This window comes from Xenopus tropicalis, chromosome 10, assembly GCF_000004195.4.
Source record: "Xenopus tropicalis strain Nigerian chromosome 10, UCB_Xtro_10.0, whole genome shotgun sequence".
Classification (NCBI taxonomy): Eukaryota; Metazoa; Chordata; class Amphibia; order Anura; family Pipidae; genus Xenopus; species Xenopus tropicalis.
In genome coordinates, this window is record NC_030686.2 from 1,346,653 (window position 1) to 1,368,793 (window position 22,141).

Consider the following 22,141-nt stretch of genomic DNA (forward strand, 5'->3'; position numbering starts at 1 on the left):
TGGACAGTTCCCTGAGAGCCAGCCAATCAGCTCTTTGTATCCCTCCCTTGACTGACAGTTCCATGAGAGCCAGCTAATCAGCTCTTTGTATCCCTCCCTTGACTGACAGTTCCCTGAGAGCCAGCCAATCAGCTCTTTGTATCCCTCCCTTGACTGGACAGTTCCCTGAGAGCCAGCCAATCAGCTCTTTGTATCCCTCCCTTGACTGACAGTTCCCTGAGAGCCAGCCAATCAGCTCTTTGTATCCCTCCCTTGACTGGACAGTTCCCTGAGAGCCAGCCAATCAGCTCTTTGTATCCCCCCCTTGACTGGACAGTTCCCTGAGAGCCAGCCAATCAGCTCTTTGTATCCCCCCCTTGACTGGACAGTTCCCTGAGAGCCAGCCAATCAGCTCTTTGTATCCCTCCCTTGACTGGACAGTTCCCTGAGAGCCAGCCAATCAGCTCTTTGTATCCCCTCCCTTGACTGGACAGTTCCATGAGAGCCAGCCAATCAGCTCTTTGTATCCCTCCCTTGACTGGACAGTTCCCTGAGAGCCAGCCAATCAGCTCTTTGTATCCCTCCCTTGACTGGACAGTTCCCTGAGAGCCAGCCAATCAGCTCTTTGTATCCCCTCCCTTGACTGGACAGTTCCCTGAGAGCCAGCCAATCAGCTCTTTGTATCCCCCCCTTGACTGGACAGTTCCCTGAGAGCCAGCCAATCAGCTCTTTGTATCCCTCCCTTGACTGGACAGTTCCCTGAGAGCCAGCCAATCAGCTCTTTGTATCCCTCCCTTGACTGACAGTTCCCTGAGAGCCAGCCAATCAGCTCTTTGTATCCCTCCCTTGACTGACAGTTCCCTGAGAGCCAGCCAATCAGCTCTTTGTATCCCTCCCTTGACTGACAGTTCCCTGAGAGCCAGCCAATCAGCTCTTTGTATCCCTCCCTTGACTGACAGTTCCATGAGAGCCAGCCAATCAGCTCTTTGTATCCCTCCCTTGACTGACAGTTCCCTGAGAGCCAGCCAATCAGCTCTTTGTATCCCTCCCTTGACTGGACAGTTCCCTGAGAGCCAGCCAATCAGCTCTTTGTATCCCTCCCTTGACTGGACAGTTCCCTGAGAGCCAGCCAATCAGCTCTTTGTATCCCTCCCTTGACTGACAGTTCCCTGAGAGCCAGCCAATCAGCTCTTTGTATCCCTCCCTTGACTGGACAGTTCCATGAGAGCCAGCCAATCAGCTCTTTGTATCCCTCCCTTGACTGGACAGTTCCCTGAGAGCCAGCCAATCAGCTCTTTGTATCCCCCCCTTGACTGGACAGTTCCCTGAGAGCCAGCCAATCAGCTCTTTGTATCCCTCCCTTGACTGGACAGTTCCCTGAGAGTCAGCCAATCAGCTCTTTGTATCCCTCCCTTGACTGGACAGTTCCCTGAGAGCCAGCCAATCAGCTCTTTGTATCCCTCCCTTGACTGACAGTTCCCTGAGAGCCAGCCAATCAGCTCTTTGTATCCCTCCCTTGACTGGACAGTTCCATGAGAGCCAGCCAATCAGCTCTTTGTATCCCTCCCTTGACTGGACAGTTCCATGAGAGCCAGCCAATCAGCTCTTTGTATCCCTCCCTTGACTGACAGTTCCCTGAGAGCCAGCCAATCAGCTCTTTGTATCCCTCCCTTGACTGGACAGTTCCATGAGAGCCAGCCAATCAGCTCTTTGTATCCCTCCCTTGACTGGACAGTTCCCTGAGAGCCAGCCAATCAGCTCTTTGTATCCCTCCCTTGACTGGACAGTTCCCTGAGAGCCAGCCAATCAGCTCTTTGTATCCCTCCCTTGACTGGACAGTTCCCTGAGAGTCAGCCAATCAGCTCTTTGTATCCCTCCCTTGACTGACAGTTCCCTGAGAGCCAGCCAATCAGCTTGGGTGCATCTGGCCCCAGGTAAAGTGTCAGACATTCAGCCAAAGGGGCCCTGCCCTGGCAGCTAATGGGGGCAATAAAGCTGGGAATGGGCCCCCAGCCTTGGGGACTCAGCACTTACAGAACTACAACTCCCACAATGCCTCAGTGGCGGAGATTCCCTCCCTACAGCCGCGGGGTAATGTGGGATAGTTGGGATTAGTAGGAAGCAGTCCTGGCGGGAGTGTGACAGGCTAGCGCTCTATAGGCGGCACTGCCCACCAACAAGATGGCGGATGGGAAGGCCCAGGGCCCACCAATACTATGGCCGATCCTTTGGGCGCCACTAACATCACGGGGATTGGAAGATTTATCCGCCAATCACAGGTTTCCGCCAATCAGTGCAATTACCCTGAGTAGTGACGCGCCATTGTGCGCCGGAAGTTATTAGAGAGCCCGCGGTGCATGCTGGGGGAAGCGTAGGAACACAGCGCTGCGGGGAAGATGGCGGCGTCCGTATCTGCAGGGAGCGGAGCGGGGCCCTCGGGCTCAGGGAACCCAACCGGGACTTCGGGACTCACCGCTGCCATTACCGGCACCATGAACAAGAAGAAGAAACCCTTCCTCGGCATGCCCGCACCGCTGGGATATGTACCGGGCCTGGGCCGGGGGTGAGAGCCGGGGGGGCGGGAAGGCATTGGGGCGGGGGGGGGGGGCTGTGAGACAGGGAGGGGGCGGGGGCTGTGAGACAGGGAGGGGGCGGGGGTGAGAGCCGGGGGGGGGGGGTGAGAGACAGGGAGGGGGCGGGAAGGCATTGGGGCAGGGGGGGGGGCTGTGAGACACGGGGGGGGGCGGGGGTGAGAGCCGGGGGGGGGAAGGCATTGGGGCAGGGGGGGGCTGTGAGACAAGGGGGGGGGGGCTGTGAGACAGGGAGGGGGCGGGAAGGCATTGGGGCAGGGGGGGGGCTGTGAGACAAGGGGGGGGGGGGCTGTGAGACAGGGAGGGGGCGGGAAGGCATTGGGGCAGGGGGGGGCTGTGAGACAGGGAGGGGGCGGGAAGGCATTGGGGCAGGGGGGGGGGGGCTGTGAGACAAGGGGGGGGGGGCTGTGAGACAAGGGGGGGGGGCTGTGAGACAGGGAGGGGGCGGGGGTGAGAGCCGGGGGGGGGCTGTGAGACAGGGAGGGGGCGGGAAGGCATTGGGGCGGGGGGGGCTGTGAGACAGGGAGGGGGCGGGGGTGAGAGCCGGGGGGGGGGGGGGGGGGCTGTGAGACAGGGAGGGTGCGGGAAGGCATTGGGGCAGGTGGGGGGCTGTGAGGCAGGGGGGGGGGCAGGGGGAGTTGGCTGAGATGGGGGGGGGCTGAGGGAGGGGAGAAATTAGGGGTAATGCTGTGATTTGTGTGTGGGAGCTGAGAGTTTGGGGGTGAGGCTGGAGGTGAGGGGCAGTTGGGGCACTGAGTTACTGTAATTATAGGAGCCCCCATGGGAACTCTGAGCCCAGTGCTGGTTCGGTTCTGATGTGCCACACAGGGGCCCAGGGCTAGTTCGGTTCTGATGTGCCACACAGGGGCCCAGGGCTGGTTCGGTTCTGATGTGCCACACAGGGGCCCAGGGCTAGTTCGGTTCTGATGTGCCACACAGGGGCCCAGTGCTGGTTCGGTTCTGATGTGCCACACAGGGGCCCAGTGCTGGTTCGGTTCTGATGTGCCACACAGGGGCCCAGTGCTGGTTCGGTTCTGATGTGCCACACAGGGGCCCAGTGCTGGTTTAGTTCTGATGTGCCACACAGGGGCCCAGTGCTGGTTTAGTTCTGATGTGCCACACAGGGGCCCAGTGCTGGTTTAGTTCTGATGTGCCACACAGGGGCCCAGTGCTGGTTCGGTTCTGATGTGCCACACAGGGGCCCAGTGCTGGTTCGGTTCTGATGTGCCACACAGGGGCCCAGTGCTGGTTCGGTTCTGATGTGCCACACAGGGGCCCAGTGCTGGTTTAGTTCTGATGTGCCACACAGGGGCCCAGTGCTGGTTTAGTTCTGATGTGCCACACAGGGGCCCAGTGCTGGTTTAGTTCTGATGTGCCACACAGGGGCCCAGTGCTGGTTTAGTTCTGATGTGCCACACAGGGGCCCAGTGCTGGTTCGGTTCTGATGTGCCACACAGGGGCCCAGTGCTGGTTTAGTTCTGATGTGCCACACAGGGGCCCAGGGCTGGTTCGGTTCTGATGTGCCACACAGGGGCCCAGGGCTGGTTCGGTTCTGATGTGCCACACAGGGGCCCAGGGCTGGTTCGGTTCTGATGTGCCACACAGGGGCCCAGTGCTGGTTCGGTTCTGATGTGCCACACAGGGGCCCAGTGCTGGTTCGGTTCTGATGTGCCACACAGGGGCCCAGTGCTGGTTCGGTTCTGATGTGCCACACAGGGGCCCAGTGCTGGTTTAGTTCTGATGTGCCACACAGGGGCCCAGTGCTGGTTTAGTTCTGATGTGCCACACAGGGGCCCAGTGCTGGTTCGGTTCTGATGTGCCACACGGGCCCAGGGCTGGTTTAGTTCTGATGTGCCACACAGGGGCCCAGGGCTAGTTCGGTTCTGATGTGCCACACAGGGGCCCAGTGCTGGTTCGGTTTCTGATGTGCCACACAGGGGCCCAGTGCTGGTTCGGTTCTGATGTGCCACACAGGGGCCCAGTGCTGGTTCGGTTCTGATGTGCCACACAGGGGCCCAGTGCTGGTTTAGTTCTGATGTGCCACACAGGGGCCCAGGGCTGGTTTAGTTCTGATGTGCCACACAGGGGCCCAGTGCTGGTTCGGTTCTGATGTGCCACACAGGGGCCCAGGGCTGGTTTAGTTCTGATGTGCCACACAGGGGCCCAGTGCTGGTTCGGTTCTGATGTGCCACACAGGGGCCCAGTGCTGGTTGTTCTAATTCAGCACACAATAGTGGTGTCTCCTGATTGGCCCAGAACATGGAAGAGTTGGACAGCGCTGCTCTGGCTAAAGGTGCGCACTGTAACCTGCCAATAGCTGGGCCCATTATATACAGGGGGGGGGGGGCAGTAGGAACTGGGTGGGGGTGAAGGCAGCGGTACAGGAGAGGAAAAGGGAAAATACGAGCGTAACGTGAATGGGAACATGGCGGCCGGGGCAGAGGGGTTGCGGTTAAGACGTCATTAAATGGACTCCTGTTCCCTCTCAGTGCCACTGGCTTTACTACCCGTTCTGATATCGGTCCTGCCCGTGATGCCAATGACCCGGTGGATGACCGCCATGCCCCTCCCGGGAAGAGAACTGTGGGGGACCAGATGAAGAAGAACCAAGCTGATGATGATGATGAAGACTTGAATGATACAAATTACGATGAGGTGAATAGAAAGCTCTGTGCTCCATTGGATACAATGTATCAGCAGCCCGGGAAGTAACTGTCGCTTTCTCCTGTTAGTTCAACGGCTACGCCGGGAGCTTGTTCTCTAGCGGCCCCTACGAGAAGGACGACGAGGAAGCGGATGCCATCTACGCGGCCCTGGATAAGCGTATGGATGAGAGGCGGAAGGAGAGAAGGTAAGTGGCATGGCCGGTGGTCAATAAGTAACAATAGATTGTGGCCTCACCGAGCAATAGTTTTATGGCTGCCGGGGTCAGTGACCCCCACTTTGAAAGTTGGAAAGAAGATAAAGACAAAGTTGTTTAAAACCATTCTATAACATACTAAAAGTAAAAGGTGAGCCGCCCCTTTAAGTTGTCAGATATATGAAGTTTGATCCAGATAGAACATCCCATACCTGTCTGTCTGTTGCTGCTTTGGGTGCCAGTATTGGGGTGTAAGGACCCACCGATGTGTCGTTTCAGGGAGCAGAGGGAAAAGGAGGAGATTGAGAAATATCGTATGGAGAGACCCAAGATCCAGCAGCAGTTCTCTGACCTGAAGGTAAGGCGGAACCTTCCCTGTAGCCAATTAGAGTAAAGCTGCCGATATCGCCCTGAGAACTTCCGTACCGTGGTGATCAGTCGGTTAGTCGGACAGGTTGGAACATTCCGGTTGATAAGGATAAAATCAGCGCAGTATTGTGTATCAGACAATACCCTCGGGGGGCCTACAATGGGAGTCACTTTCGTACGATTGGTGCCTGTAACTATTTCCTGTACAGACCCCCTCCCATTGGTTATATTTAGGGATTTATCCTACAGTTACAGATTGTTGCAGTTAAACGTACGGCCGATATCAGAAGACTAAAATCTGACCGTGTATGGGTGGCTTTATACATCTCTGTGCTGTATGTGGAGCACACTTTGTCTGATGCGGCACCCTGCCATAGGCGCCAGTCATGGGGGGCAGGGTTAACCCTATAGATGGCTCCATCTGTAAGAGTCTCCTAAAAGGCTGTCTGTCTCCTCAGAGGAAGCTGGCGGAAGTGACGGAAGAGGAGTGGCTGAGCATCCCTGAGGTGGGAGATGCGCGCAACAAGCGCCAGAGGAACCCGCGGCATGAAAAGCTGACGCCCGTCCCCGACAGCTTCTTTGCAAAGCACTTACAGACTGGGGACAGCCACTCGTCAGTCGATCCGCGCCAAACGGTGAGGGCAACAAAGTGTCATGTGGTGGGGCGGCAATCATTTGTGCCCAGTGAAATGAGCAAAATTACACTTTGGCTTATGGCTGCTGACTTCCTTGTTTGGCTTTTGTTTAGCAATTCGGAGGGTTGAACACCCCGTTCCCAGGGGGACTGAATACTCCGTACCCTGGCGGGATGACCCCGGGGCTAATGACTCCCGGTACTGGGGATCTGGACATGAGGAAGATTGGACAGGCCAGAAACACACTAATGGACATGAGGCTGAGCCAGGTACCTTTGTTCTGACCCGACTTTTCTTTTATAGACTCGACCTCGGTATAGAGAGCGGGAGAGAACCATTGTGTCCTATGGAGGCTTTTAATATTCACATTTTTAGAGTTTTATTTAAAAAAAACCAAGAAATATATATATATATATATAGAATAGTCAGTGACAGCCTGTCCTTGACTCATTTTCAAGGGGAAGTTAAAACTAGGGAAGCACCGAATCCCGGATTCAGTTTGGGATTTGGGCTGAATCCAGGCTTTCTTTTTTTTGAAGGATTCGGTTTCGGCCGCATTCACACTCCCAGCCGAACCAAACCCCAATTAGCACAAATTAGCATATGCTAATTAGCATTCGGAAAGGTTAAATGGTCGGGAAAAAATGTTTTTTGGGTTCGGGTTTCAGCAGAATCTGTCAAAAAAGTGGGTTCGGTGCATCCCTAGTTAAAACGCATTATAGTTTGTTTTTTTTTTATTTCACACATTTTCAAGGGGAAGTTAATCACATACCTATTGTTTTCCATTTCACACACTTTCAAGTGAAACTTAAACGCATTATTGTTTTCCAAGACTGAGCGCCGATGCTCTTAAAATGGCCGCGGGAGCACCTCCTGTTTGGGGAAAAATAAAAAGGATTCATGGGGATGAATGTCCATTTAAATGTCAGTTTTTTTCTAGAAATGGCAATATATTCACACATTTTTCAAGAAAAAAACATTTTGCATACAAATTACACATTTCTAAACTTTTGTACGATCTTACAAATTTTTGTGACTATTGATAAATGCATCATTGATCGATTTTTTTTTTTTTCCTATTAAAATAAATAGGACAAAAAAAAAAAAATAAAAATCGGATTTTTACTAAATCTGTCCCTAAATGTCCTGTTATGCCTCAGGTGTCCGACTCTGTAAGTGGCCAGACTGTGGTTGACCCCAAAGGTTATCTGACTGACCTGAACTCTATGATCCCAACCCACGGCGGAGATATCAAGTAAGTGCGGTCTTGTCTTTCTGCGCTGCTGTCGTAATGATGAGCCCCGTCGCCTCTTGCCTGGGATGGTGGCACAAGGGTTAATTTCACGTTCTTCTCTCCAGTGATATTAAGAAAGCCCGTCTGCTTCTGAAGTCAGTGAGAGAAACGAACCCTCATCACCCCCCGGCCTGGATCGCTTCTGCCCGTCTCGAGGAGGTGACTGGCAAATTACAAGTCGCTCGAAACCTCATCATGAAAGGAACAGAGATGTGCCCCAAGGTGAGTCCTGTGTAAGGCTCCTCCCACAGTCCTCGTGCCTTTCCATCATTCCGTGACGCTAAGCTTTTGGCTTATCACTGGTCACCAATGTTCCGGCTATGGGTTTTGGTTCACGCTGCTTCTACTGGATGTTTAGAGGCTCTACCCTTATAAAGGGGAAGGAAAGGCATTTTACTGCCAATAGAATCACCACATTAGTAGCACCTAGAACCCTATATTTATAATGGAGAAAGCTTTACCATACCTGAGTAAACTGCCCTCTGTTTGTTTAAGATAGCAGCTGCCATTTTAGCTTGGTCTCAGTATACAGTATCTAGTAGATACTGCATATCATGACCTGGATGAATGAGAATCTTCATAGGCACTTGGGGGCACATTTACTAATCCACAAACGTCCGAATGCGTTTTTTTCGTAATGATCGGTATTTTGCGATTTTTCTGTAAATTGTCGCGACTTTTTCGTAGCCGTCGCGCTAAAGTTTACGAGCGCTCAATACAAAAAAGTCACGACAATATACGAGCAAATCGTAACGGCTACGTAAAAATTGCAACAATTCGCGCAAGTCGTAACGGCTACGAAAAAATTTGCAAAAAAAGTTGCAAAATGTTCGTTTCCAATCCGAATTTTTCCCATTCGGATTCGTGGATTAGTAAATGTGCCCCTTGGTCTCAGTAGCTTCAGTGCTGCAGCTCTAGCTGCTGGTAGTTCAGATTACACAGAGTTGGGAGGGGGAGTGAATTCTAATAGGTGGGAGAGAGGAGCAAACTGAGCAGGCTCAGGATTTTCCTGAGAGGGGGAAGTCTGACACAGGAGAACATGTGTACACAAAACGAGAAAATAAATTCTGGGTTTTCTTTTTGAAGTGCTTATGGCTGTATTTACATAGACCTTTCTAATAAAACTTAGTTATTACCTTTCCTTCTACTTTAAAGGAGAACTTAACCCTAAAAATGAATATGGCTAGAAATGCCATATTTTATGTAATAAACTGACCGGACTGCCTTAAAGTTTCAGCATCTCTATAGTAGTAATGATATAGGTCGCTCCCTATCTTGGATTCTGTTAGAACTGTCCGGGACAGTGCACATACTCAGTGGGCTCTGAGCAGCTTTTGAGAAGCTGAGTTTAGGGGTGGTTGCTAAATACCAAGCAGAAAATTAGATATGTCTGTCGTATAAGCTGACTCTACAGGGTTAATTATTCAGTTCTGATGCAGTTGCCCTGGTTTCAGATCTATCATTTAATGTGAATCTGAATGAACGGTTACATTTATATTCTTTTTATGCAGTATATTGTGAGTCGGCCCCTAAGCTCAGTAACTGAAAGCAGCACAGACAATGTGCAGGGAATCAGCAGAAAAGAAGATGGGGGGCTACTGGGCATCTGTGTAGACACAGATCTTCCCTGCTAAAGGGCTGTGTGTGCCTTGGGCTGGTACAAAAGCCCAAAACATAATGTACAACATTTCTGCCCTACTTCTTTAGTTAGGCGTTCTAACTATCTTTCAGAGTGAAGATGTCTGGCTGGAGGCTGCTCGGTTACAGCCCGGGGACACTGCCAAGGCGGTGGTAGCACAAGCTGTGCGGCACCTCCCACAGTCCGTGCGCATTTATATCCGAGCAGCAGAGCTGGAGACTGATCTTCGAGCCAAGAAACGCGTCCTGAGAAAAGGTGAGTGCGGCTCCATCCCAACTAGAAACGCGGAATTTCATGGGCCTTTTAGTTACCTACATTCATTCTCTCGTCAGCTCTGGAGCATGTCCCTAACTCTGTCCGTCTGTGGAAAGCTGCAGTGGAGCTGGAGGAGCCGGAGGATGCTCGAATCATGTTGAGTCGTGCTGTGGAGTGTTGCCCCACCAATGTGGAGGTAAGGTGGCCACGTAGGAACAAGCTATTTCTTTAGCTGAACCCCCATTTATATAATTATACTGCTACAGCCGCTTAGGAAATCCTGATGTTTTTTGTCCTGTAGTTGTGGCTGGCTTTGGCCAGGTTGGAGACCTATGAAAATGCCCGTAAGGTTCTGAACAAGGCTCGGGAGAACATTCCCACAGACAGACATATCTGGATCACAGCTGCCAAGCTGGAAGAGGCCAACGGCAACACACAGATGGTGGAGAAGATTATAGACAGAGCCATCACATCTCTGAGAGCCAACGGGGTCGAAATCAACCGTGAGCAATGGATACAGGTAAAGGCAGTAATAGTGAAAGGGACTAATGGGGGAAATATCAGATGGTATTGGGGAAAAGTTGTTACGTTCATTCTGTTAAATTGGGGACATAGAAACAAAGATAGGTGGGGGGGGGGGGTATAAAACCTGTGCGAAGCTTGCAGGGATTTCGGTACACACGCAAACTGTCTGATATCTCTGTGTGCAGGATGCAGAGGAGTGTGACAAGGCCGGCAGCGTGGCAACATGTCAGGCCATCATCAAGGATGTAATTGGCATCGGAATAGAAGAGGAGGATCGGAAGCACACGTGGATGGAGGATGCTGACAGTGTGAGTCTTTCCGCCATTTGATGTGACAGAGACTGACCTTGGGTTTGGGTAACGAGCAGAACTGATAATTCCCACTGTTCCTGACAACCTTTCTTGCCTACCTTGCAGTGCGTCGCTCACAGTGCCTTGGAGTGTGCCCGGGCTATCTATGCCCACTCCCTTCAGGTCTTCCCCAGCAAGAAGAGTGTGTGGCTGAGGGCTGCGTATTTTGAGAAGAACCACGGCACCAGGTAGGGGATAGTGACAAGATGAGGCTACTACCCTTGGTTACCCTGTTTGTGCCACAGTATACTCTAGCATATTTCTATAACCATGCCTGAAACATGGAAGTATGAGATGTGTGGTGCACCTGGAGTTTTGTTGTGGGGCTCTCACTGCCTACAGATGGGTGCTGCTAGCTATAAATTGTCAGCTGATCATGTGTCTCCCCTCAGGGAGTCGCTGGAGGCGCTCTTGCAGCGTGCTGTTGCCCATTGTCCTAAAGCTGAAGTGTTGTGGCTGATGGGAGCCAAGTCCAAGTGGCTAGCAGGTGATGTGCCGGCTGCCAGAAGTATCCTTGCCTTGGCTTTTCAGGTGAGTGATGCACTTGCACAACTCTGGGTTTCATATGGTATTAGTGCGTGGACGTCGGGTGCTGGTCGTAGTCTGAAACTCATTTTGTGCTTTGTCCCGTCCTTCTCAGGCCAATCCCAACAGCGAAGAGATTTGGTTGGCTGCCGTCAAATTGGAGTCTGAAAACAATGAATATGAGAGAGCTCGCCGGCTGCTGGCCAAGGCTCGGAGCAGCGCACCTACTGCCAGGGTATGTGGGCATACCTTTCCTGCCCTCTCAAGCACTCTCTCTCAGGGCTTCTGCTGAAGGAGTTCCCTTTTGCATTTATATGTTGCTAGTAACAAATCCTTGCCATTGGCTCAGTACCTTCACTTCTGCTCCTGCAGGTGTTCATGAAATCTGTAAAACTGGAATGGGTTTTGGGGAACATCGAAGCAGCTCAGGATCTCTGCGAGGAAGCCCTTCGTCACTATGAGGATTTTCCCAAACTCTGGATGATGAAGGGGCAGATTGAAGAGCAGGGGGAACAGATTGAAAAGGCCAGAGATGCCTATAACCAAGGGGTAGGTCTTGTAGCAACCATGGCAACTTGTCTTCTACCTGTAGGATAACTGTTGGATAGGATTTCTCCTGAGAATAAATCTAAAGGGGGTAAATCCTATCCACTCGCTGTACGATGTATGACTGAGAGATCTGTATTCCTATAGAGAGACTAGGGGTTAAATTGCATATTTGTTTAGCCTTTGCTGCTTGTTTAGGATCAGTTATTCTGGATTTCTGTGTATAAAACACATGGAGTTGTGTTCTGGTTGAAAGCAAATGAACTCTCTAGCATCTTTGTTTTTGGCAGCTGAAAAAGTGTCTCCATTCCACGCCTTTGTGGTTGCTCCTGTCTCGCCTGGAGGAGAAGGTTGGGCAGCTGACACGAGCCAGGGCCATCCTGGAGAAGTCTCGTCTGAAAAACCCAAAGACCCCGGAGCTGTGGTGAGTGTTGGTCTCCCTTGTGTAGAGATGATGGCTTTTCCTAAATGGTTACATGATCTGTAAATCGCAGGAGGTCAGAAACTATTGGTTATTTGTCCACAGGCTCGAGTCTGTGCGTCTGGAGTTCCGAGCTGGGCTAAAGAACATCGCCAATACCCTAATGGCTAAAGCTCTGCAAGAATGTCCCAACTCAGGTACTGGCCAATCAGCACATACCATTATTGTTTTTCTGTTTATTTTATTGGTAAGTTGATATACGTATAGCACATATCCAATACAGTTATTAGGTTGTAAATCATTTGGGCAGAACCCCAGGGCACGTACTTCCTTTATTGGCTCAGTACAGACAGAATGTCTGGTATTAACTTAAAGTAATACTGACATGGGAAAGCATGCTTTTTACAAAATCCATCAGTTAATACAGCTTCTCCAGCAGAATCCTGCATTATAATCTGTTTTTCCCATGGGGCTAGCCATATTCTTCATTTCCCAGGGTGCCACAGCCATGTGACCTGTGCTCTGATAAACTTCGCTCACACTTTACTGCTGCGCTGCAAGTCCTGCACTCACCACCAGCAGCCGATCAGCAGAACAATGGGAAGGGAGCAAGATAGCAGCTCCCAGTAGGTATCAGAATAGCACTCAATAGTAAGAAATCCAAGTCCGGCTTGGGACTCCTCCAGTTACATGGGAGTAGGAGAAACAATAGGTTAGCTGAAAGCAGTTCTAATGTGTAGCGCTGGCTGAAAGCTCAGACTCAGGCACAATGCACTGATATGGCCCCTACACACCAATAGGGAATTACTTGCTGTGTAACAGTGTCATTTATAAATAAAAAGTACCCCATACCCATGCTCAAGTAATACAGGTACAGCTTTATAGTAACAGAATACCACCTTTCCTAATAACCCACTGTTTGTCTATTCCACACAGGAATTCTGTGGGCAGAAGCGGTGTTCCTGGAAGCCAGGCCCCAGCGCAAGACAAAGAGCGTCGATGCCCTTAAGAAGTGTGAGCACGACCCACATGTGCTGCTGGCAGTTGCTAAGTAAGTTCAGGAGCAAATGTAGCAGATTTTCTTACTGATGTAAAGCCGACATCGCTTCTCCTGCTGTTGTGTTCCCCGATCATCATGCCTTTACCATCACTCTTACCCTTTTCTTTCAAATCCCATTTGTAGACTCTTCTGGAGCGAACGCAAAATCACCAAAGCCCGGGAATGGTTTCACCGGACCGTGAAAATTGACTCGGACCTGGGGGATGCCTGGGCAACCTTCTATAAGTTTGAGCTGCAGCACGGTACAGAGGTAATGAGAGTTCAAAATTCCGATTCCAGTAATAGCTTAGATCAGTGATCCCCAACCGGTGGCTCTCGAGCAACATGTTGCACACCACCCCTTTTGATGTTGCTCTCAGTGTCCTCAAAGTAGGTGCCCATTTTTAAATTCATGGCTAGGAGGCAAGTTTTAGAAGCACAGAGACAGTTTTACTCCAATCAGAGCCTCCTGCAGGCCAGCAGTCCCCATGGGCTACAAAATAGCCAATCACAGCCCTTATTTGGCATCCCCAAAGAACTTTTTTTCATGCTTGTGTGGCTCACCAACACTTTTTACATCTAAGATGTGGCTCACATATAAAAAAGGTTGGGGATCCCAGGTTTAGACCTTCAGCAATGTTGCTTTCCAGGCTGTGATCTAGAGAGAGCTGATTCTCCATTATTTGGATGACATGACCGCCCCAGCCTGTCGGCTTTGCCATAGATTTCAATTAGACATTTTTATCTCCCTTAGGAGCAGCAAGAGGAGATCAGGAAGCGATGCGAGAATGCAGAACCGCGCCACGGGGAGCTTTGGTGTGCGGTGTCCAAAGATATAAAGAACTGGCAGCAGAAGATAGGGGAGATCCTTGTCTTGGTGGCGGCTCAAATCAAGAACGCCTTCTGATGAGAGGCCGGCTTGCAGGGCAGCGCCAATCCTTCCGGAACAATATTTTTTATATACATGCATTTGGATTCCCCACGTTCTCTGGATTTTGTCTGTTATTCCGTAATGAGGCGGGCACAGGGGAATTATTCTGGAAATGTCCTCATTTGGGATTTTCCGTGAAAGTTCCTTTTCCATTTCTGTAACTATAAACTCTGAGGCCATTTTTAGCTTATAGAAACACATTGGCTTTAGATGCCACCTTTCTGCAGTGTGAAGAAGGCTCCATTTTTATTGTGTGGTTGCCTATTATTGCTGGGCACCACGGATTGGCAAGGATATCCCAGGACTACATGAGGCTTCCTAAGTTCTTAATGACTGTTTTCAATCCCGAGAGACTTTGGATGTTGCCCCCGGTAGCTGCACATTGACCTGTAACATAGAATCATAAGTCAGTAGCTCTTTTTGGGATCTTGGCAGCTGATAATCTTGAGCGTGGCAGTGAGTAGTCGCTCTGGATCTTTACCACAGGGAGTAATATCTTATTAGCAATGGGCATTTCTGTATTATTATTTACTTTGTTTTTAATGTTTCACAATACAAGCCCAGTTTGTGTGGCCGGTAAGCTTGTCATTCCTTGTCTTGTTCATAGGTTATTTGCTGCCCAGAGGCAAAGGAACACCCCCATTTCAGCTAAACTTGCTAGTAGATGCTGTAGGTTGGTTCCTGCGGGGGAACCGGCGCTCTGTGTGCTTTGAAATAAGTGATTTTGAACAAAAAATGTCCAGTGCAAGCTGTTTGTACCTTGGCACCACGTAATAAAGTCTGTGGCCTTTAGTGACTGTTATTGCTACATAAGATCCTGCATTTAAAAGGGGACGGGTCTTAAGGACCCCATACACGTTAAGATTCGCTCGCTTGGCGAGATCCGATATCCCCACCTACGGGTGGGCAAAATCGGGGAGCGGGTAGGCTAATTCGTGTCAGGGCCAAACGATCAAATTATATTGGCGGCAATGGGGCAGTCCGTTCAGGGACCGCATCAACGAGCCGATGTGGTCCCCAATCCGACTGAATCTTTTAACCTGGCTGATCGATATCTGGCCAATTTCAGAGCAGATATCGGTCAGGCAGGCCCCTCATTTCTGCCCCTAGATGGGTCGATAAGCTGCCGAATCGGTCCAAGGGACCCATATCGGCAGCTATAATCGGCCCACGTATGGGGGACCTTTAGAGGGAAACAGCTGCCTTCAAAGCCTGGGATGACTTTACTACAGTGTTCCTAAGCGAAGATATAGGCCAATATGCTCCTATGTGTCCAATTCTCTCTCAAGCCTGCCTGATCGAGATCTGCCCGATTTCAGGCCATATGTTGCGTTGGGGAGGCCCGTTTTTGTTGCCCATATACAGGCAGATAAGCTGCCGAATCAGCATAAAGGACCAACAATGGCAACTGAAATTGGCCCCTGTATGGCCGCCTTTACATTCAGCTTGTATGTGGTGCAGTGTCTAAGACTTACCACAAGGTGGTGCATTGTCCCCAGAGCACAGCCAATCTGAGTGCCTGATACATGCCAGCATTCCGCTATTACCCAGTAAGCCCTTTTCAAGCTGAACTGCTAATGGGGAAGGGGGGGGGGGGGGGAGAGAGAGGTTGTAGGGGCTGTGGAATGGTAAAAACATTCATTTCTTAAACTGATTGCTATATAAGGAGTGATGTACCCCACAGTCATGCAGCACTGTAACCCCTTATGTACTTGGGGAAACAGCCAAGTAGAATGTGGTGTAGGAATTTATTAAGGGATGTTGGCTCCTCGTCTGTTTCAGACATGTTGGCGACAGTGTCGATCAGACAAAATCGCTGCCGAACCAGAACCCAGTTGCAGGTTCTTATTGTATTACACTGTGTGACTGATCCCTGTAGCTGAATGAATGCACACAGATACAGTTTAGGGTTCTGGTCCCGGGAAACTGACCAGACAAAAGGAGCATGGGAATCGGAACATTTGTTTTAGGGAGTTTTAATGCATTTGTTGCTCTCAAAATTGCCTGTTTATTCAAAGGGTGGGCAATGAGGTCTTTCCATCAGCAGGTTGGGGGCAGCCGCCTGTGCCAGCTGAAATGTTCCCCAAAGGGACCTGCCGCAAGCTATAGAGCAGCCCCCAATCACCATGCTGCAAGGCACAGTATCTGCGCTTTACCCCATTGGCTACTGGTGATCCAATGTGGAAGAAATGAGACAGGCGGGGAGGCAACATTTAGAGAGGGAAGTAAAGGAGGAAATGGAGAAAAAGACAGGAGGTGAGGTCAGAAAGCTGCTAGAAATGTGAGAAAAACAAGCGGAAAAAGGAGGCCAGAAATAGTCTGTTGGTCGTGATATCTCCCCTGCGGCAGCCGGTGTGTGTGTGGGGAGTAGGGGCCAGGTGCGCCAATCAACTGTGTGTACAGCGGGAATTGCAGTGTAAAAAACAGCTATTAAATTATGAGGGCAATCGGGGTATATTGTCCATAGTGCTTTATGGCCCAAAGGTAGCAGAATGCATTGTGGGGAGGCACTAGCATGGATACAGTCATCGCTCCAGGGTCACGACTCCGATATTCACCTCCTGGAAACCAATCTGCCTTTCCCTAATGTTTTGACCTTTTTATCTCCTGCATCGTAAAGTTGTACAATCGGGCCGATCCGGCCAGATTAGCAGTTCTGCTCCGGGTTAATATTTGACGGCTGATACCAGTGGAAAATAACAGGGACCCAAATTTATCTCTGTGCAACTTTGCTGACATTGCACCAACAAGCTTCATGGGAAGGGACTGGAATGGCACGGATTCCCAATCTGCTGCTTGTTACCCAGTGATTGTGTCTGGGGGGGTACAAGCACAGCTGCTGTATGCCCCATCCTCACTAGGGCACATTGCAGAGGTTGGGGCAGAAGCACTGGGTAGATTGTAAGTGAAGGGATCATTGGAAAACATTGCGCTTTGTACCTCATTCACAATAGGCACCATCTATTCGTCTGATGCGTTGGTGCAAAGGGTTAATGTTTCATATGTTACCTGTATGGGTAAAATAACCTAACTCATTTGCACTACATGAGGAGCAGACAGACCTTTATAGCTGCACTGCTGCAAAATAACAAATCTATGGCAAAGGGCATTTTGTCCACTACTGCCCCTGAGTGGAGAGTAACAGCTGGCAGCGCCCCTATCCACCTGGTATTGGTCTGATTCCCACAGAAAGCCCTCCATGTGATGGGTGGACCTCAGCTCTAAAACTCAAAGAACAAGCGGACCTCAGCTCTAAAATACTTTGTGAATAAGCTGAACTTGGTGCTAAAACATTTAAGAGTCAAGGGGACCTAAGTACTGAAATATACAGTTGACAGGTGGATCTCAGGGATAGAATAGTTGATAGGCGGGCCTTAGCGCTAGAACACAGAGTTGATAGGCGGGCCTTAGCGCTAGAACACACAGTTGATAGGCAGACCTTAGCACTAGAACACACAGTTGATAGGCAGACTTTGGCGCTAGAACACACAGTTGATAGGCAGAACTTAGCACTAGAACACACAGTTGATAGGCGGACTTTGGCGCTAGAACACACAGTTGATAGGCAGAACTTAGCACTAGAACACACAGTTGATAGGCGGACTTTGGCGCTAGAACACACAGTTGATAGGCAGACCTTAGCGCTAAAACACACAGTTAATAGGCAGACCTTAGCGCTAAAACACAGTTGATAGGCGGACTTTGGCGCTAGAACACACAGTTGATAGGCAGAACTTAGCACTAGAACACACAGTTGATAGGCGAACCTTAGCGCTAAAACACACAGTTAATAGGCAGACCTTAGCGCTAAAACACAGTTGATAGGCGGGCCTTAGCGCCAGTATGCTGAAGGGAGAGATTTGATGCTGAGGCCTGCCTCTCACCATTCTGTAAGCATTCCGTTGATGAATGACAATGACAGGCAGGGAGGGATGGTTTCTGCAATGCTGAGAGCTGGGTGGACAATATGCCCCATGGGCCTAGGCCAGCAACAGATTGCAGTTCTAGTTACACCATAAGGGGCACATTTAGGACATTTTGCCTTTAAATAAACTGAGGCTTACATTTGTAATTCCGCTAACTGCATTTATCAACTCAGCTATTAAAACAGTGGTTAATAAACTTATAGCAAAGCCGAAGAGTAGCACTGAACACTGTGTATTCCCAATCCCCCATTCACAGAACTTTCCATGCTGCAATAAATGTACTTTGTCATTGCTCAGAGCATGCATCCCTATCACATAGGATGAAACTGGATTTCCCACTGAAACATATGGTGGAAGCCAGACACGAGAGCCTGTATATGGAAACCCATCACAGTGTCTAGGATCTGTGTGTCCTGCTACACTTGCTTCAGTGGCACTAACAGTTCTCTCTGGGCTTTTGGATTTAAGCTCCATTTTTCTTCTGAGTCTATGGGAATCTGGAAGTAGGGCTGATCATCAAAGCACATTTCATCAGATGGATGGACGAGACAAGGGGGCTTTATAAGGAGCCCAGTAATATAACCTCCAAGAAGCGACACGCCAAAGGTAACCCCTAGGGCAGCTGCCTGATTCAGTGCTTGATCAGTTGCATTCCAGGCTCCATTAACTTCCACTTCGTCAAGGATTAACGACTCTTTCCCTATAGAAATGTCTGGAGTGAAGCCTGTGTGCAAATTATGACCGCCAGTGTCCACCCTGTCCAAAAGAATGGCTAAAATGCTGCCCAGAGTGCCAAAGATTGCTGGCAGCCCATGCAGGTTATGGATTCCGCACTGGTCTTGTACTTTGAGTTTTCTTTCTAGGAAGGGAGAGATGTATTGGAAACCCAGAATACAGGAAAAAGCTGCAATGCATCCCAAGCCAGAAGCCCCTGCTGGGGTAATCATCATGTCGGCAGAAGCTCCAACAGCCACTCCTCCAGCCAAAATGGAATTCTGTAGATGCACCAAGTTGATACGTCCTCTCTTGTCCATTAGGCTAGACACAGCAAAGGTAGTGAGGGTGCTAAAGCTAAGTGCAAGAAATGTGTTAAGAACCGCTCTGTGCCGAGCCTCTGCTGACTTGGCTAAGACAGAGTTGAAGCTTGGCCAGAAGATCCAAAGGATAATTGACCCCAACAGCGACAGGAGGTCAGTGGTGGAGGTTGTAATGTTTTTTGAGTGACCTGCTCGTAGCCCAGGGCGGTAAAGTATCCGAGAAACACCCAGGCCAAAATAACAAGAGAAAACATGGATGGCAACTGTACCTCCTATATCAATTATATGGAAATAATAATTAATAAGCCAGTCGTTCAGCACAAAGAGTGGAATCTCTAGCATGGACATTAACAGCAGCTGGACAGGGCTGGATCTTCCCAGAATGGCCCCAGCAGAGATAAGGGCCGTGACAGCAGCAAATTCAGCATGCATCACATTCTCCAGGCCAAAGTGGATCTTCCCATCTCTGTAATGGTAGAAAAAGCCTTGTACAAGCACAGCCCACTGGATGGAGAAATTGGCTATGACCAAGTTGAGGGCCATGGCCCCAAAACCATAAAGCTTGAGAAACGAGAGCAGAAGTCCAAGTCCAACAAACAGCATGAGTTGAACATCTTTAAAGAGGGGAAAATAGGTGTCCAGGTCGTGTGTGTTTGCCACCGTGATGTTGGCGAGAGATGTGGCGCTAGAGAGTTCATCGTAGCTCAGAAACACTGCAAAGAGGCCAATCAGTATCCCTTGGAGCAGGAGCAGAAGAACGGGTAGCTGGCAGCGAACGCTTGGGTTGAAAACTATAGACATTTCAGCAGGACACGGAGAAGTCTGAATTCTAGTCTGTTCCTTGGCTTAGTGTTTATTCATTCAGCAACACATTGAGATGTTGCCTGATTCTAATTGGCTGAACCTCAGATGCAGTAAAGAGGCAGTTCCTGCTGTGCACTGAACTTTGTGCTCCAACTGTATACAATCGATTAAATATTACCTTTTATTAGCATGTTACAGGTAGCACTTACATCTCACCTGGACCATTGAGTGCTTAGCTGAGCGAGAAAACCCTGGGGGCATCCAGCCACTGTAGCTTTCAACGAATTCATATTAGCAAGAAAACCAGTGACCTTCACCATAGAACTCTTTCAGGAGCAGTCTCTTTATGTGTGCCAGATATCAGCTCTCTCAAGGGCAGTCTCATTTTGTGTGCAGAATGCAATACTTAAATCAGTCAGTAAATGGATGCTGGCATGGTGAGGATATGGTGGCTATTCCGAATGGAGCAAAGTCGTGCAACTTGACTTGGTTCTGTTGGACACAGTCACTGCACTCTTCACTTGCCAAAGGAAACTTTAAATAAAAGGACATATTCAGCAGCCTGCACATGCCCCTCTGTCATGGTAGGGTGGGCATCTACAGTAGAAGAATGCTCAGTAGTCATGTCCCAGAAGAAATTGACCTCAGCCAATAAAATAGGACAGATTTCACTGGTTTCACCATTACCTGAACTCATTTGTAACTGGAACAGGAGACACGAACACCTACAGGATCGAGGGCTGGTTAGAGAATTGATTGGCACCTTTAGCAGTAACATGAGGGCAATAATTCAATTCCTTTGTGACCTTGACGGGGGGTTCATAGCGCTTGCCAATGCCCAAATACTAATTACCCCATCAAATTGTGCACAGTGCTGAGTTTGAGCACCTGGTTGTTTAAGAGCTGGCACTTGCACCATGTACGCATGGGACTATCCAATGCCCAGGAACAAGAGAAAGGCAAGGAGTAGCTGCCATTTGCAGAGCTCGTGCCCATTCTCTGGCTGGGGTGGTTCTCTCTGGAAAGCGCCCAGCTGTGCTTTGTTTCTCAATAATGCCCCCCTACATGCGGTCGTAGCATCTTGGGGTTACACTGCCAAGAGCCAATGTTCCAGGGTGTTGCCCACTATATTGGAACGAAGCACTGGATTCACTGGCCGGTGTGATGAGAATGGGACAGAACTGAACTCTTGGTATAATGTTGATCTGCTCCAGTTTCCTGCCATGAGATGTTTCTTTTTTGCCTTCTTCCTTTGCATCAAGAAACTGCCGTCAGTTTCAGCTTCTCTGTCCAATGAACCCCTTGGTTAGTCTTTTCCAGCACATCAACTCCTGTGTCGGGAAGGAGTACGTCTTAAAAACTCGGAAAAGTGTGTAGAATTCATACATTTATGGGGGGCAGCATGGAATCTGGGGTGCGTGTAAATGAGCTTAGTGGCTATACTCAATAAACATTAGGGGTGCACCGAATCCTGGCTTTGGTTCGGGATTCGGGCAGAATCCAGGCTTTTTTTTAAGGATTTGGTTTTGGCCGAATCCGTGGTCCCGGCTGAACCGAATCCCAATTAGCATATGCTAATTAGCATTCAGAAAGGGGTAAATGGTCCAGGGAAACATTTTTTGCTGATTTTTAACCCCTTCTGATCCAAATGAGCATATGTTAATTAGGATTTGGCCGAATCCTTCAGGGTGGGTTTGGTGCATCCCTAATAGAGATGTAGCGAACTGTTCGCCGGCGAACTAATTCGCGCGAACATCGGGTGTTCGCGTTCGCGCAAATTCGCGGACTTTTGCCGATGTTCGCCACTTTGGGTTCGCCGCGTTTTTTTTTTGGCGCCGCGTTTTTTCGCCTTGGTTTTTCCGCCGCGTTTTTTCGCTTCGTTTTATCGCCTATGCATATACATAGGAATAGCTTGCGGGGTTTTTTTTGGCGTTATTTTTTGGCGTTTTTTTTTTGGCGTTTTTTTTACAAGTTTTTGCCCTTGATCCCCCTCCTGCATGTCACTGCCCAGGTCGTGGCACCTTCCCATTGAAGTCTATGGGGTTCGCAAAGTTCGCAAATATTCGCGAGTTTTGGCGAAAGTCCGCGAACGGGTTCGCAAACATTTTTGCGCGGGTTCGCTACATCCCTAATCCCTAATAAACATGCACTGCATCTGAATGGCAGCAGGGGGCTCTGGGCAGCTTACAATTTGATTGCAGGGGAAGGAAAGTTCCAATCACTGAGGGGTGCAAGATGTTATTTATCCGTAACCCCCAGCTGGTGCTCCAGACAACTGCACTGGCCGGGGGGTATGTGACGGAGCGATCCTCTTCCTTGTTCGGTCTTCGTGGTGCCCAGTGGAATGAAAGTCAGAACTCGTCAAAAGGAGAAGGAAGGGGATCGCTCGCCTGCAATTACCCCTGGTCGGTGCAG

The 22,141-nt window shown here is 49.7% G+C and overlaps 3 protein-coding genes across 3 annotated transcripts in view; 1 reads left to right on the forward strand and 2 right to left on the reverse strand.

Annotated features, from left to right (window-relative positions):
• sox18 (SRY-box 18) overlaps positions 1–22,141 on the reverse strand; it is a gene marked incomplete at its 3' end in the record, with an annotated part of 354,190 nt that overhangs the window by 314,359 nt on the left and 17,690 nt on the right.
• On the forward strand, positions 2,371–14,751 carry prpf6 (pre-mRNA processing factor 6). Its single transcript, NM_001030471.1, is given in 21 exon segments — positions 2,371–2,542; positions 5,060–5,225; positions 5,303–5,421; positions 5,710–5,788; positions 6,258–6,434; positions 6,548–6,703; positions 7,595–7,689; positions 7,794–7,950; positions 9,460–9,622; positions 9,700–9,818; positions 9,924–10,142; positions 10,333–10,455; positions 10,564–10,685; positions 10,890–11,028; positions 11,138–11,257; positions 11,395–11,571; positions 11,859–11,992; positions 12,095–12,186; positions 12,926–13,040; positions 13,173–13,299; positions 13,783–14,751. Coding segments are annotated over 21 exon segments (2,919 nt in total). The 5' UTR covers positions 2,371–2,375; the 3' UTR covers positions 13,936–14,751.
• Positions 18,025–19,755, reverse strand: rhagl (Rh associated glycoprotein like; the record flags this gene model as incomplete). The annotated part of the gene is given in 1 exon segment (NM_001045792.1): positions 18,025–19,755. A coding segment is annotated over 1 exon segment (1,422 nt). The 3' UTR covers positions 18,025–18,301.